The sequence below is a fragment of the Coregonus lavaretus genome (assembly GCF_964263955.1).
Source record: "Coregonus lavaretus genome assembly, chromosome: 6".
In the NCBI taxonomy this organism is placed as follows: domain Eukaryota; kingdom Metazoa; phylum Chordata; class Actinopteri; order Salmoniformes; family Salmonidae; genus Coregonus; species Coregonus lavaretus.
In genome coordinates this window covers 55036213-55057977 of record NC_139993.1, presented here as the reverse complement: position 1 = coordinate 55057977, position 21765 = coordinate 55036213, and the positions used below count along the sequence as shown (strand labels likewise).

Here is a 21765-nt window from a genome sequence, read left to right as displayed (position 1 = left end):
AGAGTGAGTGAGTGAGGCAGAGAGAGAGAGAGATTTGCACACTATTTGCACATTGTTACAACACTGTATATATACATAATATGACATTTGAAATGTCTTTATTCTTTTGAAACTTCTGAGTGTAATGTTTACTGTTAATATTTATTGTTTATTTCACTTTTGTTTACTATCTACTTCACTTGCTTTGGCAATGTTAACACACGTTTCCCATGCCAATAAAGCCCTTAAATTGAAATTAAATTGAAATTGAGAGAGAGAGAGTGAGAGTGATACAACTTCAATTAGCACTGACGTTTGAAGTGAGAGGTGTCAAAGCCCTTGAGCCCCACAATGGCAGGAGAGTCGCACAGTCTACCCCAACCAAATGGAGAGGCCTTAGAAGCACCCTCCCGCTGTTCAGAGGTCATTAAAATACAGTACCCTCTGAATGTAAAGAATGATAAGAGTACAAAATGAAGCTCCTTATGGGAAATCTGGAGACACTTTTTGCTGACTTTTATAAAAATGGGAACATAAGCAACCTTATCTTCCACACAGACCATCCCCTGGCATGGCACAGTGCTATACTAGCACACTACCCCTCCGTTAAGAGGGGGGGGTTTTAGCGATGGGTGGAAACTCAGGATACTAGACAACGAGGACTCTGAGTCGTCTAATATAAATCTCTATAAATCTGGAACAGTTTTGGTACAGGGCAACACCAAACAGTTTCAGCTGGACTTTCACCTAATCAAATAAATAACTCAGCAGGAGAAGCTCTCCCTTGAGAAAGATACCCCCACCCCGAGCAGGTAAGACCAGACCTCTTCATTAAATAACCCCACAGAGCAACCCAAGCGGAAAGTCAACTTCCCAGCACAGAGTACTACTCCCTCATTGAAATGAGGGATAAATTCACCCAACTGGAGGTAAGGCAGGTGGAGCTGGAACAGCAGGTGAACACACTCCAGTCAGCACAGACCCAGACAACAGTCCAGCACAACAACACCCCCTTAAGTAGACCTGGAGAGCTGGAGGTAGAGAGAGACATGTCTGCTCTGGACTGTGGTGAGACAACATCAACAGGAGAAAGAGCAGGAGCAGGCGAAGAACAGAGCACTAGAGGAGAGGATCAGAGTGCTGGAGGAGAAGGTGAGAATGATGACGGGTGACAGAGAACAACCCATTAGAGAGCTGGACACCCCCGCAGAGAAGCCAGCAGAACAGCCCACCTCAGAGCCTGCCCAAAGTCTCGACACCGCAGCAGAACAATACACCCTAGAGCACCCTCTGAGCACCCCCCCTGTCAGCCACCCTGATAGCCCTCATGACGACCCCCCCACACCCACTGAGGACATACACAAGCCACAGATTGTACTCCTTATGGACTCAAACGGGAAATACATACAAGAAAATAAACTTTTCCCCAAACACACAGTGTCTAAACTCTGGTGTCCAAACACCCAGCGCGCCCTAGACCTTCTGTCTGAGGACCAACTAGGATCACCCAGCCATATAATAATACACACAGGCACAAACGACCTGAGAACACAGCAGGAAAGGGTGGCCACAGCACTCAAGGGAGTGATAGAAAAAGCTTCTTCTACATTCCCCAACGCACAAGTGGTTATCTCAACCCTGCTACAACGAAAATACTTCCACCCCGCTACCATACAGCAGGTAAACGCAAGTATTTCCCGTGACTGTGCATCAAAACCAAATGTCTACCTGGCCCACCACTCCACCCTGGACATGAACAGCCTTTACCGCCAGGTCCACCTATACAAGGCAGCAGTGCCCACCTTTGCCCGGACCCTAAAGGATATCGCCCTCAACCGCAGACCCAACACCTCACACAGGAGCAACAGATCAACAGACACCCTGCCCAGACCAGCGAGATACTCTCCCAGACCTGCGGGACCCCCCCCCCCCCCCCCCCCCCCCCCTAACTCACTCTATTACATTAATCAAAACAGGAACATTTTACATTTGGCTAGAAATTCAAAAGGAAATTATCTCAACAGAGAAAAATGTCCTCCTGTGTGCTACCTATATCCCCCCACTAGAATCCCCATACTTTAATGAAGACAGCTTCTCCATCCTGGAGGGGGAAATCAGTCATTTCCAGACCCAGGGACATGTACTAGTCTGTGGTGACCTAAATGCCAGAACTGGACAAGAACCTGACGCCCTCAGCACACAGGGGGACAAACACCTACCTGGAGGTGACAGCATTCCCTCCCCCATATGCCCCCCTAGGCACAACTACGACAACATAACCAACAAAAACGGGTCACAACTCCTGCAGCTCTGTTGCACACTGGGTATGTACATAGTCAATGGTAGGCTTCGAGGGGACTCCTATGGTAGGTACACCTATAGCTCAACTCTTGGCAGTAGTACTGTAGACTACTTTATCACTGACCTCAACCCAGAGTCTCTCAGAGCGTTCACAGTCAGCCCACTGACACCCCTATCAGACCACAGCAAAATCACAGTCTACTTGAACAGAGCAATACTCAATCATGAGGCATCAAAGCCAAAGGAACTTCCTGGACAAAACGTTCCACTGTAATAGTGAAGGTGTAAACTTGGCAGTAGAAAACCTAAACAGTATATTTGACCTCTCAGCTTCCCTATCAAATCTAAAAATCCTATCAAATCTAAAAAAAACGAAGAAAATTAACAACAGTGACAAATGGTTTGATGAAAAATGCAAAAACCTAAGAAAGAAATTGAGAAACCTATCCAACCAAAAACATAGAGACCCAGAAAACCTGAGCCTACGCCTTCACTATGGTGAATCACTAAAACAATACAGAAATACACTACGGAAAAAGAAGAACAGCATGTCAGAAATCAGCTCAATGTAATTGAAGAATCCATAGACTCTAACCACTTCTGGGAAAATTGGAAAACGCTAAACAAACAACAACACGAAGAGCTATCTATCCAAAATGGAGATGTATGGGTAAACCACTTCTCCAATCTTTTTGGCCCTATAACAAAGAACAAACAGCAAAAAAATATACATGATCAAATGCAAATCTTAGAATCAACTATTAAAGACTACCAGAACCCACTGGATTCTCCAATTACATTGAATGAACTACAGGACAAAATACAAACCCTCCAACCCAAAAAGGCCTGTGGTGTTGCTGGTATCGTCAATGAAATGATAAAATATACAGACCACAAATTCCAATTGGCTATACTTAAACTATTTAACATCATCCTTAGCTCTGGCATCTTCCCCAATATTTGGAACCAAGGACTGATCACTCCAATCCACAAAAGTGGAGACAAATTTGACCGCAATAACTACCGTGGGATATGCGTCAACAGCAACCTTGGGAAAATCCTCTGCATTATCATTAACAGCAGACTAGTTCATTTCCTCAGTGAAAACAATGTACTGAGCAAATGTCAAATTGGCTTTTTACCAAATTACCGTACGACAGACCACGTATTCACCCCGCACACCCTAATTGACAAACAAACAAACCAAAACAAGGGCAAAGTCTTCTCATGCTTTGTTGATTTCAAAAAAGCTTTTGACTCAATTTGGCATGAGGGTCTGCTATACACATTGATGGAAAGTGGGGTTGTGGGAAAAACATACAACAACATAAAATCCATGTACACAAACAACAAGTGTGCAGTTAAAATTGGCAAAAAACACACACATTTCTTTCCACAGTGCTGTGGGGTGAGACAGGGATGCAGTTTAAGCCCCACCCTCTTCAACATTTATATCAACGAATTGGCGAGGGCACTAGAACAGTCTGCAGCACCCGGCCTCACCCTACTAGAATCTGAAGTAAAATGTCTACTGTTTGCTGATGATCTGATGCTTCTGTCACCAACCAAGGAGGGCTTACAGCAGCACCTAGATCTTCTACACAGATTCTGTCAGACCTGGGCCCTGACAGTAAATCTCAATAAGACAAAGATAATGGTGTTGCAAAAAAGGTCCAGTTGCCAGGACCACAAATACAAATTCCATCTAGACACCGTTGCCCTAGAGCACACAAAAAAAGATACATACCTCGGCCTACACATCAGCGCCACAGGTAACTTCCACAAAGCTGTGAACGATCTGAGAGACAAGGCAAGAAGGGCCTTCTATGCCATCAAAAGGAACATAACATTTGACATACCAATTAGGATCTGGCTAAAAATACTTGAATCAGTTATAGAACCCATTGCCCTTCATGGTTGTGAGGTCTGGGGTCCGCTCACCAACCAAAAATTCACAAAATGGGACAAACACCAAATTGAGACTCTGTATTCAGAATTCTACAAAAATATCCTCAGTGTACAACGAAAAACACAAAATAATGCATGCAGAGCAGAATTAGGTCGATACCCGTTGATTATCAAAATCCAGAAAAGAGCCGTTAAATTCTATAACCACTTAAAAGGAAGCAATTCCCAAACCTTCCATAACAAAGCCATCACCTACAAAGAGATGAACTTGGAGAAGAGTCCCCTAAGTAAGCTGGTCCTGGGGCTCTGTTCACAAACACAAACAGACCCGACAGAGCCCCAGGACAACAACAACAACACAATTAGACCCAACCAAATCATGAGAAAACTAAAAGAGAACTACTTGACACATTGGAAAGAATTAACAGAAAAACAGAGCAAACTAGAATGCTATTTGGCTCTAAACAGAGAGTACACCGTGGCAGAATACCTGACCACTGTGACTGACCCAAATTTAAGGAAAGCTTTGACTATGTACAGACTCAGTGAGCATAGCCTTGCTATTGAGAAAGGCCGCCGTAGGCAGACCTGGCTCTCAAGAGAAGACAGGCTATGTGCACACTGCCCACAAAATGAGCTGGAAACTGAGCTGCACTTCCTAACCTCCTGCCAAATGTATGACCATATTAGAGACACATATTTCCCTCAGATTACAGAGATCCACAAAGAATTCGAAAACAAACCCAATTTTGATAAACTCCCTTATCTACTGGGTGAAAAACCACAGTGTGCCATCACAGCTGCAAGATTTGTGACCTGTTGCCACAAGAAAAGGGCAACCAGTGAAGAACAAACACCATTGTAAATACAACCCATATTTATGTTTATTTATTTTCCCATTTGTACTTTAACTATTTACACATTGTTACAACACTGTATATACAGTGGTGTGAAATAGTGTTTGCCCCCTTCCTGATTTGTTATTTGTTTGCATGTTTGTCACACTTAAATATTTCAGATCATCAAACAAATTTAAATATTAGTCAAAGATAACACAAGTAAACACAAAATGCAGTTTTGAAATGAAGGTTCTTATTATTAAGAGAAAACAAAATCCAAACCTACATGGCCCTGTGTGAAAAAGTGTTTGCCCCCCCTGTTATAACACAACTCAACTGTGGTTTATCACACCTGAGTTCAATTCCTCTAGCCACACCCAGGCCTGATTACTGCCACACCTGTTCTCAGTCAAGGAATCACTTAAATAGGACCTGCCTGACAAAGTGAAGTAGACCAAAAGATCCTCAAAAGCTAGACATCATGCCGAGATCCAAAGAAATTCAGGAACAAATGAGAAAGAAAGTAATTGAGATCCATCAGTCTGGAAAAGGTTATAAAGCCATTTCTAAAGCTTTGGGACTCCAGCGAACCACAGTGAGAGCCATTATCCACAAATGGCGAAAACATGGAACAGTGGTGAACCTTCCCAGGAGTGGCCGGCCGACCAAAATTACCCCAAGAGCGCAGCGACGACTCATCCAAGAGGTCACAAAAGACCACACAACAACATCCAAAGAGCTGCAGGCCTCACTTGCTTCAGTTAAGGTCAGTGTTCATGACTCCACCATAAGAAAGAGACTGGGCAAAAATGGCCTGCATGGCAGAGTTCCAAGACGAAAACCACTGCTGAGCAAAAATAACATTAAGGCTCATCTCATTTTTGCCAGAAAACATCTTGATGATCCCCACGACCTTTGGGAAAATACTCTGTGGACTGATGAGACAAAAGTTGAACTTTTTGGAAGGTGTGTGTCCCATTACATCTGGCGTAAAAGTAACACCGCATTTCAGAAAAAGAACATCATACCAACAGTAAAATATGGTGGTGGTAGTGTGATGGTCTGGGCCTGTTTTGCTACTTCAGGACCTGGAAGACTTGCTGTGATAAATGGAACCATGAATTCTGCTGTCTACCAAAAAATCCTGAAGGAGAATGTCCGGCCATCTGTTCGTGACCTCAAGCTGAAGCGAACTTGGGTTCTGCAGCAGGACAATGATCCAAAACACACCAGCAAGTCCACCTCTGAATGGCTGAAGAAAAACAAAATGAAGACTTTGGAGTGGCCTAGTCAAAGTCCTGACCTGAATCCTATTGAGATGCTGTGGCATAACCTTAAAAAGGCAGTTCATGCTCGAAAACCCTCCAATGTGGCTGAATTACAACAATTCTGCAAAGATGAGTGGGCCAAAATTCCTCCACAGCGCTGTAAAAGACACATTGCAAGTTATCGCAAATGCTGGATTGCAGTTGTTGCTGCTAAGGGTGGCCCAACCAGTTATTAGGTTGTAGGGGGCAATCACTTTTTCACACAGGGCCATGTGGGTTTGGATTTTGTTTTCCCTTAATAATAACAACCTTCATTTCAAAACTGCATTTTGTGTTTACTTGTGTTATCTTTGACTAATATTTAAATTTGTTTGATGATCTGAAACATTTAAGTGTGACAAACATGCAAACAAATAAGAAATCAGGAAGGGGGCAAACACTTTTTCACACCACTGTATACAGTTGATGTTGGAAGTTTATATACACCTTAGCCAAATACATTTAAACTCAGTTTTTCACAATTCCTGACATTTAATCCTAGTAAAAATTATCTGTCTTATGTCAGTTAGGATCACCACTTTATTTTAAGAATGTGAAATGTCAGAATAATAGTAGAGAGAATGATTTATTTCAGCTTTTATTTATTTCATCACATTCCCAGTGGGTCAGAAGTTTACATACACTCAATTAGTATTTGGTAGCATTGCCTTTAAATTGTTTAACTTGGGTCAAACGTTTCGGGTAGCCTTCCACAAGCTTCCCACAATAAGTTGGGTGTATTTTGGCCCATTCCTCCTGACAGAGCTGGTGTAACTGAGGTTTGTAGGCCTCCTTGCTCGCACATGCTTTTTCAGTTCTGCCCACACATTTTCTATAGGATTGAGGTTAGGGCTTTGTGATGGCCACTCCAATACCTTAATTTTGTTTTCCTTAAACCATTTTGCCACAACTTTGGAAGTATGCTTGGGGTCATTGTCCATTTCGAAGACCCATTTGTAGGATTTTTAATGAATTTATTTGCAAATTATGGTGGAAAATAAGTATTTGGTCAATAACAAAAGTTTCTCAATACTTTGTTATATACCCTTTGTTGGCAATGACACAGGTCAAACGTTTTCTGTAAGTCTTCACAAGGTTTTCACACACTGTTGCTGGTATTTTGGCCCATTCCTCCATGCAGATCTCCTCTAGAGCAGTGATGTTTTGGGGCTGTCGCTGGGCAACACGGACTTTCAACTCCCTCCAAAGATTTTCTATGGGGTTGAGATCTGGAGACTGGCTAGGCCACTCCAGGACCTTGAAATGCTTCTTACGAAGCCACTCCTTCGTTGCCCGGGCGGTGTGTTTGGGATCATTGTCATGCTGAAAGACCCAGCCACGTTTCATCTTCAATGCCCTTGCTGATGGAAGGAGGTTTTCACTCAAAATCTCACGATACATGGCCCCATTCATTCTTTCCTTTACACGGATCAGTCGTCCTGGTCCCTTTGCAGAAAAACAGCCCCAAAGCATGATGTTTCCACCCCCATGCTTCACAGTAGGTATGGTGTTCTTTGGATGCAACTCAGCATTCTTTGTCCTCCAAACACGACGAGTTGAGTTTTTACCAAAAAGTTATATTTTGGTTTCATCTGACCATATGACATTGTCCCAATCCTCTTCTGGATCATCCAAATGCACTCTAGCAAACTTCAGACGGGCCTGGACATGTACTGTCTTAAGCAGGGGGACACGTCTGGCACTGCAGGATTTGAGTCCCTGGCGGCGTAGTGTGTTACTGATGGTAGGCTTTGTTACTTTGGTCCCAGCTCTCTGCAGGTCATTCACTAGGTCCCCCCGTGTGGTTCTGGGATTTTTGCTCACCGTTCTTGTGATCATTTTGACCCCACAGGGTGAGTTCTTGCGTGGATCCCCAGATCGAGGGAGATTATCAGTGGTCTTGTATGTCTTCCATTTCCTAATAATTGCTCCCACAGTTGATTTCTTCAAACCAAGCTGCTTACCTATTGCAGATTCAGTCTTCCCAGCCTGGTGCAGGTCTACAATTTTGTTTCTGGTGTCCTTTGACAGCTCTTTGGTCTTGGCCATAGTGGAGTTTGGAGTGTGACTGTTTGAGGTTGTGGACAGGTGTCTTTTATACTGATAACAAGTTCAAACAGGTGCCATTAATACAGGTAACGAGTGGAGGACAGAGGAGCCTCTTAAAGAAGAAGTTACAGGTCTGTGAGAGCCAGAAATCTTGCTTGTTTGTAGGTGACCAAATACTTATTTTCCACCATAATTTGCAAATAAATTCATAAAAAATCCTACAATGTGATTTTCTGGAAAACATTTTCTCAATTTGTCTGTCATAGTTGACGTGTACCTATGATGAAAATTACAGGCCTCTCTCATCTTTTTAAGTGGGAGAACTTGCACAATTGGTGGCTGACTAAATACTTATTTTCCCCACTGTAGGACTCGTTTTACTGTGGATATAGATACTTTTGTACCTGTTTCCTCCAGCATCTTCACAAGGTCCTTTGCTGTTGTTCTGGGATTGATTTGCACTTTTCGCACCAAAGTACGTTCATCTCTAGGAGACAGAACGTGTCTCCTTCCTGAGCGGTATGACGACTGCGTAGTCCCATGGTGTTTATACTTGCGTACTGTTGTTTGTACAGATGAATGTGGTACCTTCAGGCATATGGAAATTGCTCCCAAAGATGAACCAGACTTGTGGAGGTCTACCATTTTTTTCTGAGGTCTTGGTTGATTTCTTTTGATTTTCCCATGATGTCAAGCAAAAAGGCACTGAGTTTGAAGGTAGGCCTTGAAATACATTCACAGGTACACCTCCAATTGACTCAAATTATGTCAATTAGCCTATCAGAAGCTTCTAAAGCCATGACATCATTTTCTGGAATTTTCCAAGCTGTTTAAAGGCACAATCAACTTAGTGTATGTAAACTTCTGACCCACTGGAATTGTGATACAGTGAATTATAAGTGAAATAATCTGTCTGTAAACAATTGTTGGAAAAATGACTTGTGTCATGCACAAAGTAGATGTCCTAACCGACTTGCCAAAACTCTAGTTTGTTAACAAGAAATTTGTGGAGTGGTTGAAAAATGAGTTTGAATGATTCCAACCTAAGTGTATGTAAACTTCCGACTTCAACTATGACATTTAAAGAGTATTTTCTTTAACTTCTGAGTGTAATGTTTACTGTTAATATTTATTTTTTATTTGACTTTTGTTTACTATCCACTTCACTTGCTTTGGCAATGTTAACATACAGTGGGGAAAAAAAGTATTTAGTCAGCCACCAATTGTGCAAGTTCTCCCACTTAAAAAGATGAGAGAGGCCTGTAATTTTCATCATAGGTACACGTCAACTATGACAGACAAATTGAGAATTTTCTTTCCAGAAAATCACATTGTAGGATTTTTTTATGAATTTATTTGCAAATTATGGTGGAAAATAAGTATTTGGTCACCTACAAACAAGCAAGATTTCTGGCTCTCACAGACCTGTAACTTCTTCTTTAAGAGGCTCCTCTGTCCTCCACTCGTTACCTGTATTAATGGCACCTGTTTGAACTTGTTATCAGTATAAAAGACACCTGTCCACAACCTCAAACAGTCACACTCCAAACTCCACTATGGCCAAGACCAAAGAGCTGTCAAAGGACACCAGAAACAAAATTGTAGACCTGCACCAGGCTGGGAAGACTGAATCTGCAATAGGTAAGCAGCTTGGTTTGAAGAAATCAACTGTGGGAGCAATTATTAGGAAATGGAAGACATACAAGACCACTGATAATCTCCCTCGATCTGGGGATCCACGCAAGAACTCACCCTGTGGGGTCAAAATGATCACAAGAACGGTGAGCAAAAATCCCAGAACCACACGGGGGGACCTAGTGAATGACCTGCAGAGAGCTGGGACCAAAGTAACAAAGCCTACCATCAGTAACACACTACGCCGCCAGGGACTCAAATCCTGCAGTGCCAGACGTGTCCCCCTGCTTAAGACAGTACATGTCCAGGCCCGTCTGAAGTTTGCTAGAGTGCATTTGGATGATCCAGAAGAGGATTGGGAGAATGTCATATGGTCAGATGAAACCAAAATAGAACTTTTTGGTAAAAACTCAACTCGTCGTGTTTGGAGGACAAAGAATGCTGAGTTGCATCCAAAGAACACCATACCTACTGTGAAGCATGGGGGTGGAAACATCATGCTTTGGGGCTGTTTTTCTGCAAAGGGACCAGGACGACTGATCCGTGTAAAGGAAAGAATGAATGGGGCCATGTATCGTGAGATTTTGAGTGAAAACCTCCTTCCATCAGCAAGGGCATTGAAGATGAAACGTGGCTGGGTCTTTCAGCATGACAATGATCCCAAACACACCGCCCGGGCAACGAAGGAGTGGCTTCGTAAGAAGCATTTCAAGGTCCTGGAGTGGCCTAGCCAGTCTCCAGATCTCAACCCCATAGAAAATCTTTGGAGGGAGTTGAAAGTCCGTGTTGCCCAGCGACAGCCCCAAAACATCACTGCTCTAGAGGAGATCTGCATGGAGGAATGGGCCAAAATACCAGCAACAGTGTGTGAAAACCTTGTGAAGACTTACAGAAAACGTTTGACCTGTGTCATTGCCAACAAAGGGTATATAACTAAGTATTGAGAAACTTTTGTTATTGACCAAATACCTATTTTCCACCATAATTTGCAAATAAATTCATTAAAAATCCTACAATGTGATTGTCTGGATTTTTTTCTCATTTTGTCTGTCATAGTTGACGTGTACCTATGATGAAAATTACAGGCCTCTCTGATCTTTTTAAGTGGGAGAACATCCACAATTGGTGGCTGACTAAATACTTTTTTCCCCCACTGTACGTTTCCCATGCCAATAAAGCCCTTATATTGAAATTAGAGAGAGAGAGAGAGAGAGAGAGTGAAAGAGAATGAGAGAGAGAGAGAGAGCGAGAGAGAGAGAGAGAAGCCAGTGGTGAGAGATTAGGTTGAGCTGGTACAACTCAAGAAAATGTCAAAATGGGAGATAAAAGTGAGATTCGTCTATTCTTGGAAAGATAACAACCTGACCTTTAAAGATAAAGAGAAAATCTCACCTCTTCTATATCAAAGATAACGTCACCCTCTCCTCTCCCCTCCCCTCTCAGCCAGTTGACCAAGCTGGAGTATCTGGACCTGTCCAACAACAACCTGAGTGTGGTTCCTCAGGGTCTGCCTCGAGGTCTGATACTGCTACACCTGGAGAAGAACAACATCCGCACTATCCCTGGCGATGCCCTCATAGCCTGCCGTAACCTGGAGTACCTACTTCTGCACAACAACCAGCTACGCTCCCGCTCCATACACCAAGCTGCATTCCATGTAGGCCTACAGCATTACTGAATACCTGGGTTACTTAAGTCCCCCATATGGCCCTATTGCCCCACTTTTATTTAATAGGAAAATAAATATATATGCTTTTTCATATTTTCATGTGTTCAAATACTATATATTTGAGCTTGTGTCTTCATAAGTGAGCACACCTCAGCAATGTATAACTATTTGTACCAGAAAGGTGAGTTCCAGACCTTTCTAAAACTATGCGTCATTACCAGTTATTGTTTATGGCCATCTCATGAAAAATAATTACGTTTGGGTATGTCTATTTAGACAGAAGTCTACATTTTGCCCTTTTTATTCAACTGGTTAAATCTTATACTGTGGATAGTTGAACCGCCACAGGTGTATCCGGCTCGAAGGACCATGAAAAATATGATAGATGGCTATATAGATTGATCTGAAGGCTAGTTTGGTCAGGTTGAACCACCACAGAGTGTTTGGCACAATTGTTTTGATGTTATGATTATCATAATCTTTTGTATCTGTTAAATGAGCTGTGAGAAATGTGAAATGTGCAATGAAATGCGCTTGCAATCACATAAAGAGTTTTCTCTTCTCCCCAGGGCCTGAAGAAGCTACACACCCTCCACATGTACAACAACCAGCTGGAGCGTGTCCCCAGGGGTCTCCCCCGCCGAGCCAAGACCCTTATGCTGCTTCACAACGGCATAAACGAGATCGGACGCAATGACCTGGTGATGCTTTACACCCTGACCGAGCTCAACCTCAGCTACAACCGCCTCACCAGCCCCAAGCTGCACCGAGAAGGTACACCTGTTAATCCTATGTGGAACATAAGGCTTTCACCTATATACAGTGGGGAGAACAGGTATTTGATACACTGCCGATTATGCAGGTTTTCCTACTTACAAAGCATGTAGAGGTCTGTCATTTTTAATCATAGGTACACTTCAACTGTGAGAGACGGAATCTAAAACAAAAATCCAGAAAATCACATTGTATGATTTTTAAGTAATTAATTTGCATTTTATTGCATGACATAAGTATTTGATACATCAGAAAAGCAGAACTTAATTTTTGGTACAGAAACCTGTTTGCAATTACCGAGATCATACGATTCCGTCTCTCACAGTTAAAGTGTACACATGATAAAAATTACAGACCACTACATGCTTTGTAAGTAGGAAAACCTGCAAAATCAGCAGTGTATCAAATACTTGTTCTCCCCACTGTATAAGGAACCAGTCAAAAGTTTGGACACACCTACTCAAAACTATGAAATAACACATGGAATCATGTAGTAACCAAAGAAGTGTTAAACAAATAACTATTTTATATTTGAGATTCTTCAAATAGCCACCCTTTGGCTTGATGACAGCTTTGCACACTCTTGGCATTCTCTCAACCAGCTTCACCTGGAATGCTTTTCCAACAGTCTTGAAGGAGTTCCCACATATGCTGAGCACTTGTTGGCTTTCCTTCACTCTGCCGTCCGACTCATCCCAAACCATCTCAATTGGGTTGAGGTTGGGGGATTGTGGAGGTCAGGTCATCTGATGCAGCACCATCACTCTCCTTCTTGGTAAAATAGCCCTTACACAGCCTGGAGGTGTGTTGGGTCATTGTCCTGTTGAAAAACAAATGATAGTCCCACTAAGCCCAAACCAGATGGGATGGCGTATCGCTGCAGAATGCTGTGGTAGCCATGCTGGTTAAGTGTGCCTTGAATTCTAAATAAATCACAGACAGTGTCACCAGCAAAGCACCCCCACACCATAACACCTCCTCCTCCGTGCTTTACGGTGGGAAATACACATGCGGAGATAATCCGTTCACCCACACCGCGTCTCACAAAGGCACCAAAAATCTCCAATTTGGACTCCAGACTAAAGGACACATTTCCACCAGTCTAATGTCCATTGTTCGTGTTTCTTGGCCCAAGCAGGTCTCTTCTTCTTATTGGTGTCCTTTAGTAGTGGTTTCTTTGCAGCAATTCAACCACGAAGACCTGATTCACACAGTCCCCTCTGAACAGTTGATGTGGAGATGTGTCTGTTACTTGAACTCTGTGAAGCATTTATTTGGGCTGCAATTTCTGAGGCTGGTAACTCTAATGAACTAAGTAACTCTGGGTCTTCCATTCCTGTGGCAGTCCTCATGAGAGCCAGTTTCATCATAGCGCTTGATGTTTTTTGCGACTGCACTTGAAGAAACTTTCAAAGTTCTTGAAATTTCCCGTATTGACTGACCTTCATGTCTTAAAGTAATGATGGACTGTCGTTTCTCTTTGCTTATTTGAGCTGTTCTTGCCATAATATGGACTTGGTCTTTTACCAAATAGGGCTATCTTCTGTATACCCCCCCTACCTTGTCACAACACAACTGATTGGCTCAAACGCATTAAGAAGGAAAGAAATTCCACAACTTAACTTTTAAGAAGGCCCACCTGTTAATTGAAATGCATTCCAGACGACTACCTCATGAAGCTGGTTGAGAGAATGCCAAGCGTGTGCAAAGCTGTCATCAAGGCAAAGGGTGGCTATTTGAAGAACCTCAAATATAAAATATATTTTGATTTGTTTAACACTTTTTTGGTTACTACATTATTCCATATGTGTTATTTCATAGTTTTAATGTCTTCACTATTATTCTACAATGTAGAAAATAGTAAAAATAAAGAAAAACCCTTGAATGAGTAGGTGTGTCCAAACCTTTGACTGGTACTGTATGTATGGCAATGTTTTGTTGTGTTGTGTTATATGCTGTACAGGAAGTGTCTATGTGAATCCCTTATGTCTAATGTTAGATGACTCTTGCACTATGTACTGTTTGTCATGTTTGTGATGTGCTGTATGTCTATCTACGTGAATATCAGCATGTATACTGGCATGCAGTATGAAACAGAAATTGATTAAAATAAAGTCTTCATCATCATCTACTACAAGACCATGGTGCTTGCCTATGGAGCTGTGAGGGGAACGGCACCTCCTTACCTTCAGGCTCAGATCCTACACCCAGACGAGGGCACTACGTTCATCCCCCTCTGGCCTGCTAGCTCCCCTACCTCTACAGAAGCACAGTTCCCGCTCAGCCCAGTCAAAGCTATTTGCTGCACTGGCACCCCAATGGTGGAACAAGCTCCCCCACGACGCCAGGACAGCGGAGTCACTGACCACCTTCCGGAGACACTTGAAACCCTACCTCTTTAAGGAATACCTGGAATAGTATCAAGTAATCCTTCTACCCCCCCTCCCCCACCCCCCCATAAAAAAATAAGAAAAAAAGTGGTTGTCCCACTTGCTATCATAAGTTGAGTGCACCAATTTGTAAGTCGCTCTGGATAAGAGCGTCTGCTAAATTATGTAAATGTAAAATCATCATCAAAACTGATATGTCAGCTCAGGCAATGGTTAAATATCTCTATTGTGACATATTCTAATGAAACCTCATTGGTCATCAAGCTTTCAGGAAGCTGCGTCTGCTGGAGACCTTGGATCTGTCAGGGAACGCCCTCCACTCCCTGCCCCTGGGGCTTCCCCGCTCCCTGCAGGTCCTCCGGGTGAAGGACAACCAGCTGACCTCCATACCAGAGGGGGCGCTGCAGGGCATGTCCAAGCTCGGGGAGATCCACCTCAGCCACAACCAGCTCAAACTAAACTCCATCTACCAGGGAGCCTGGATGGAGCTCAGCGCTCTGACGGTGAGACCGGGTGATTGGGGTGTGTGATGTGGAGGGGAGAGGGGAGTGGGGAGAGGGGGTGAGGTAGAGAGGGAGGTAGAGGATGCATGTTGCCTTTACACATAAGTAACACCTCACCTCACCATTACAATCTGCCTGATCCCCTCAACCCCTCCTCTCCTCTCAGTTTACTGAACCTACATGTTTTCTGTGTGATAAAGCTGGCTGCTGGCTCTGTCCTTCAGCTGTTGGACCTGTTGCTTAGCACTCTGATGGTGTAAAAGGGCCTAACAAATACAAGGTGATTGATTTAATTGATGTGTTCATCCAGACATTGGACCTGTCCAGTAACCAGCTGTCCCATGTCCCCTCTGACCTGCCTGAGTCTCTGGAGTACCTGTACCTTCAGTCTAATCGCATCAGCACTGTCCCTGCCACTGCCTTCGAGGGCACTCCCAACATCAAGGGCATCTTCCTACGGTGAGAGACTTAACACCAGAAACACACACGCACCTGAACCCTTTTCTCAAACCCACAGCTCATGTACAGTAAGTTCAAGTCCCAAAATCAAATGCGAGTATCAATCAAACTCTCTCAAATCACCATATACACACCATATACACACACACTCTGACTTCACTATGGTTATTAGATAACGACTATTCAACCTTCATTCAACTCTTGACCCCTTCCATTAACTCAGAGGCCCAGCGTTCTCCTCTCCACTCCACTGTTCCATCCGTTTCTGTAGCATTGTTTCTGAATGAGACATTTCTGTCCTTCTACTCAGCTCAAATCATCACCATTCATCCTCTACTGGGAGTGTGTGACTACATCCTTTTGATTGATGCCAGCTGTAAGACAGAGCCACATAGCCCCTAGTCTACTGCGTATATGGGAATAGGGTGCCATTTGGGACGTAGCCCCAACCCAGGGCTCTGATGGATATTTGGTTGATAGTTCCCTCATCATCCTTACGTGAGTTTATTTTCAGTTTGGACCTGATCTATGCTGTGCTGTGCTGAGGAGACTTATGTAACGGACACAGAGGAGGAGGAGGGAGCTGCTGACGGAACAAGTTGTCCTGCTTTACCTCTGCGTTGACTGCACTCATAAAAATATCCTACACATATACACTATGTAAATTACCCATCAGGTGTTCTTGTTTTGTAATTGATCTACTTTCCTAAACTCTCTTAATTATCTGGTTGGGTTATGAAATGTAAATTATGTAAATTAATCAGGTGCTTTTCTAAAACTCAGCAAATTTGTTTGATTGGGTGCATGCAATCTCATCCATTGATAACCTACAAGTAAAAGTCACTGTTTCATTTGGGTCTAAATTCTTGTTTATCTGTTTTTCTCTCTTGGAAGATAATGCAGGATAGAACAGAACAGAACTCATGGTGGTAAGGTTTTAAGGATACTCCCGCTGTGTCTAGATCTGTTTCTTGGCTTTTACTATTGATTAACCTCTATGGGATCGGTGTCCCGTATACGGCACTGTTGAGCTAATGTGCGCTAATGTGATTAGCATGACTGTTGTAAGTAACAGCAAACTTTCCAGGACAGAAAGCTTAAATTCTTGTTAATCTAACTGCACTGTCCAGTTTACAGTAGCAATTACAGTGAAGAAATACCATGCTATTGTTTGAGGAGAGTGCACAACAACAAAAAACGTATCACAGCAACTGGTTTGATTCACCTCTGAAGGTAAATCATGTACTTACATTCAGTAATCTTGCTCTGATTTGTCATCCTAAGGGTCCCAGAGATAAAATGTAGCATAGTTTTGTTTGATAAAATCCATCTTTATATTCAAATGTAGGAGCTGGGTTCTACAGTTTGAACCCCTACTTTCTCTGGCTCTACACCCACCCCGCCCGGCCATCTAGATGTGTGAAAGTTAGTATATAAGCTAATGATCCATCATGTATGACATTTTGTATTACCATATCATTTTTGTATGTTCTCTATAGGTATGTACTTGAAAATGTATCAATTGACCAATTCGGAACATTTGGGCAGACTTGATACAAAATAGCCCAGTATTGCAATGCTTCGCTGGATCAATCTGAAACTTTGCACACACACTGATGCCATCTAGTGGCCAAAATCTAAATTGCGCCTAAACTGCAATATTATATTGTGGCCTTTCTCTTGCATTTCAAAGATGATGCAAAAAAATAATAATTTGAAAACGCATGTTTTTTTGTTTGTATTATCTTTTACCAGATCTAATATGTTATATTCTCCTACATTCATTTCAAATTTCCACACACTTCAAAGTGTTTCCTTTCAAATGGTATCAAGAATATGCATATCCTTGCTTCAGGTCCTAAGCTATAGGCAGTTAGATTTGGGTATGTCATTTTAGGCGAAAATTGAAAAAAAGGGTCCGATCCTTAAGAGGTTAAATCACGTCAATGATTGGATTTCCAACTAAAACAGATTGGATCTGCCAACTAGTTTTCTCTTAGTTTCCATCCTTCTGTCCTCTTCTGACATCTTCCTTGTCTGTGGGCGGGGCTGGGTCCCAAAACTCTAAACCAGTAACATCCTTGTCTCCTCATCTGCTTGCTACAACTGGTCTGAATAGATACTGGTATATGTAGCTGACTAGGTTAGTATCAGTTTCCATCATATTACTTTACCTCTTAGACCTCTAATCATTTCAGGACAATTTGACCAAGTGGTCAGTTTGGAAAGTAAATTGTCCAAGACTGGTGGGACGCTGGCCTGAAGGTTTGTTGGGTTGGTTTAGAGACAGTTGTTTTTTTCAGTTGGAGTCTGAATGACTGCTCTAGGCTGTTTTATCAGCTCAAGGACTTTACAGGCCCTGACCTCATCCAGCCCACTCTGTCCTCCAGCCTGTTGGTCTCTTCATGCTGTGGGGTCAGCCTCAGCAGCTGCTGAAGTATCACAGCAGTTAGAAACGCTTGTTTTTCCACTAAATCCGTCCACAGCTGTGGGAGCTGCTGGCCTGTGCCAATTTACAGCGTCTGGAATGCTGTATGGGTTCAGTGGGGGAGGGGGAAGGGGATTTGTGTGCTTGTTTGTGTGTGTGTGCACATATGTTTGAGTGTTTGTAGCTTATGCATGCATCTGTTTACATTGAGTGTGTGTGTATATAATGTGTGTGTGTGCGCATGTGAGTGTGTCTGCACATGCATGTGTGTGTAGGAAGTGTGATTGTCTGGGACAGATAATGAGTGTATTATAAACTAAGATGGGTCCACTTCACTGACACTCAAGACATTGGCTTGATTGGGATAACATGGTGTCATGTCCCCTTGATGCAGTACAGGGAGTATCAGGGTGTTTACTAACTCAATAGAACTTTGAAAGGAAGGCAAAACAGATGAGTCATAGACAGAATAGCATACAGACACTCTGATTGGGTAAGACCACGTACTGTGCTGATTTACTTACTGAATCTCAGCGTCTGATTTGTTTACATCACATGTTGTGCCGGTCCTTATGGACAATGTCCATATCGGATTGGTTCTCATAATATGCTTGTTCAGATTCTAAACACAATGTTCTATCAGTTAGCAGCTCTTGCTGTGCTGGTTTACACATCAAACTCCAGCATCTGCACAGCCATCATCACATATTGAGAATTTCAGCGCCTGATTCCTTTTGTTATGATTAGTTGCTTGTTGTAAAGGATGCAGGTCTAGGATCAGACCCTCCAGTCCATATAATCTTATTCATGATCTAATGATGATCTAAAAGGCAAAACTGATCCTATATGCACTCCTACTATGAGACAGTTTGTGAATACGGGCCCTGATCCCCTGGTCCTTTGCTCTGTCCCCCTCTCAGGTTCAACCGTCTGTCAGCCAACTCTGTGAAAGAGAGCTCCTTCAAACACCTGACCAACCTGCGGGTGCTGGACATTGGCCACTTGAGTCACTCCGGACCCTCCGGACCCCCCTTCGGACGAGAGGAAGAGGAGGAGGAAGAGATAGAGGAAGTGGGAGAGGGATTTGCTTAATAAGTTTAGCCCATGGACACAAGCTGCTTGAATGATCGGAACCAAATGTTGCAGTTGTTTAGGATGCCATCCCAAAGTCCTGTTCTTTTGAACGTACAGAAAAATGTATTTTTGCAATAGATCAGACTCAATTCTAAAATGTAAATTAAACTATGAATGGATGGGGAAAGTGGTATTTTGTCCCATTTCATATAGTGGTGAATTGCAGATGCACATATTTCTGGTGCAGGATACCAGATGAAATGGTATTTTTGTTTGTTGTATAATTTTTCTGGCCTTCGCTTGTCAATGCAATGACAGATACAGTTGATTTTTGCGCTTGAGTCTTTGACTGCATCCCAAATGGCACCCTATTCACTATGGGCCCTAGTCAAACGTAGTGCACTATATAGGGAATAGTGTGCCATTTGGGATACAACTTGTCTCACCACCACTTTAGTGGAACCAGGAAGAAAGACAAAGTCAGACCTGTCATATGTTGATCATACTGTATGAGTCCCATCTCTGAACTTTACTGTGTGCTAGCTGTGTCACCATACAAAGAAGATTATGTTGAGATTTGAAGTTATTGTCATCAGTTCTGAGCCTGTATTCATATAGCTGTAGGATCTTCATTTGATCACCCTGTTGCAAGATAACTTTCCTGCAATGCAGGCTAAACTGATCCTAGATCAGCACTCCTACTCTGAGACTCTTTGTGGATACTGGCTCTGGCTGTGATTGTGTGTCATGGCCTGGTAAGACAGTCTGGCTTTATGTCATTCTGTTATTCTTATATCATCATTAACACAAGTTCCGTGACTGTGTCACAATCTCCTCCCTCGCTCAGTCTACCAGGAGCTTGATCCATGCTGCTAATCTAATGCCTTGCTTTAATCCAGTCTTGTTTTACAAAGATAATGATTGCAAATATTTGTATATGGTTTCTGAAAAACTCATGCTATGAACCAATGCATTTCTATGTATTGCACCTTCGGATTTATGCGTATAGTTTCACCTAGCAATCCATGATTTGAAAAATTATTAAATATTTAAAGTATTTTCCTTTACATCGATGGAAAAATAAACTTCATGCATGAACAGGTTTCTGAGCACACCACAATATTAAGCATGAAATGTATATAAAATGCCTTTTTTATTTATAAATAAACTTTTTTTTATGTCAGCATATTAACCAAAAACATTGAGCAAATTTAAATCATGACAGAAAAAGAAACAGAGACAATCCAGATTGTGGTTTTGAACAACGTTCAAACAACGTTTCACAAGACTTTTCACATGTTCAAGTAATCCAACTATTAATTTTGTCTGCTTCCAAAATGGCACTCTACAGTATATCCTATGGGACCCTGGTCAAAAGTGGTGCACTATAGGGAACAACAGTAGAAATGGCTCAAATGACACAGGTCAATGAAGTCTGCCACCAGTCTGCCACCAGTCTGCCACCAGTCTGCCTGTCTGCCACCAGTCTGCCTGTCTGCCCATCAGGGAAATCTACAGACAAGACATGTACTTTATCCTCCTGCTATTTACCCTTAATCCAACTCTACTACTACATCCAATCTAAAAGAGAGCAAAAGAAAAGGCGGGATCTAGGGAGGCGGGAAAGTAATTGAGAACAAAACAGGGTAATATAACAATATAGAGATAAACAAATGTGAGTGAGTGAGGTGGAGAGACATTTCACAAAAAATGCCTGCCATTTACTGCTCCCTGAGACAAATCCAATATTTTACTCAGTGGGTAAAATAGGCTCATTCACTTGGGCCAATTTGCTCTGCCTTGTCGAAGCAATTTGGAGAGACAGAATAATTTTCTGTTGAATTACACCATCATTGATCTCTCTAAGGATTGTGAATATATTGTATGTTCAGGGCTGGGCGGATGGAATGTAAAGGCATCGTTCCTCAACACACCATAAACAGCAGAGAATTACTCAATTGGTGTGTTAATCATAGAGCGATGAGAAACATGCGAGCAGAGCAGAATCCTGAGCCCAATGCTGCATGACACACTCATTAGAATGTCACAGCCTCTTAGGTCCACAGTTCCTATGATTCTACAGTTCTATATTCCAGTTCTATATTCCAGTTCTATATTCCAGTTCCATATTCCAGTTCTATATTCCAGTTCTATATTCCAGTTCTATATTCCAGTTCCATATTCCAAACAACATCCTCTGTGATGACAGGCCAACGGATGCTCTGCGAGGTCTCTGTGACCGAGCGGAATAAAACGCTGGATGTTGTGACTGTTTTGTTCAAGACTGCCGATTATACAAGGGCTGAGTTAGTTCTAGGAAAATATATACAATGGAAAGAAACACATGATAATCTATTGTAGTTGTGTATGACATAAGAGACTAGCATTGACATACTTGTAATTGATGGCCACTTTGCACAGAAAATGATGACTACCATTTAGTACAAAAC

General features: G+C 42.5%; 1 protein-coding gene across 1 annotated transcript in view; it reads left to right on the top strand.

The window, feature by feature from the left end:
* LOC311131080 (podocan-like) overlaps positions 1-20498 on the top strand; it is a 28678-nt gene extending 8180 nt beyond the window's left edge. The window contains exons 6-10 of the mRNA XM_084163895.1: positions 11466-11675; positions 12257-12461; positions 15116-15354; positions 15665-15813; positions 19162-20498. Of these exons, the coding sequence (XP_084020021.1) occupies positions 11466-11675; positions 12257-12461; positions 15116-15354; positions 15665-15813; positions 19162-19333 (975 nt within the window). The 3' untranslated portion in view covers positions 19334-20498. The remainder of the gene's footprint in view (positions 1-11465; positions 11676-12256; positions 12462-15115; positions 15355-15664; positions 15814-19161) is intronic.
* The last annotated feature ends 1267 nt before the right edge of the window (positions 20499-21765 follow it).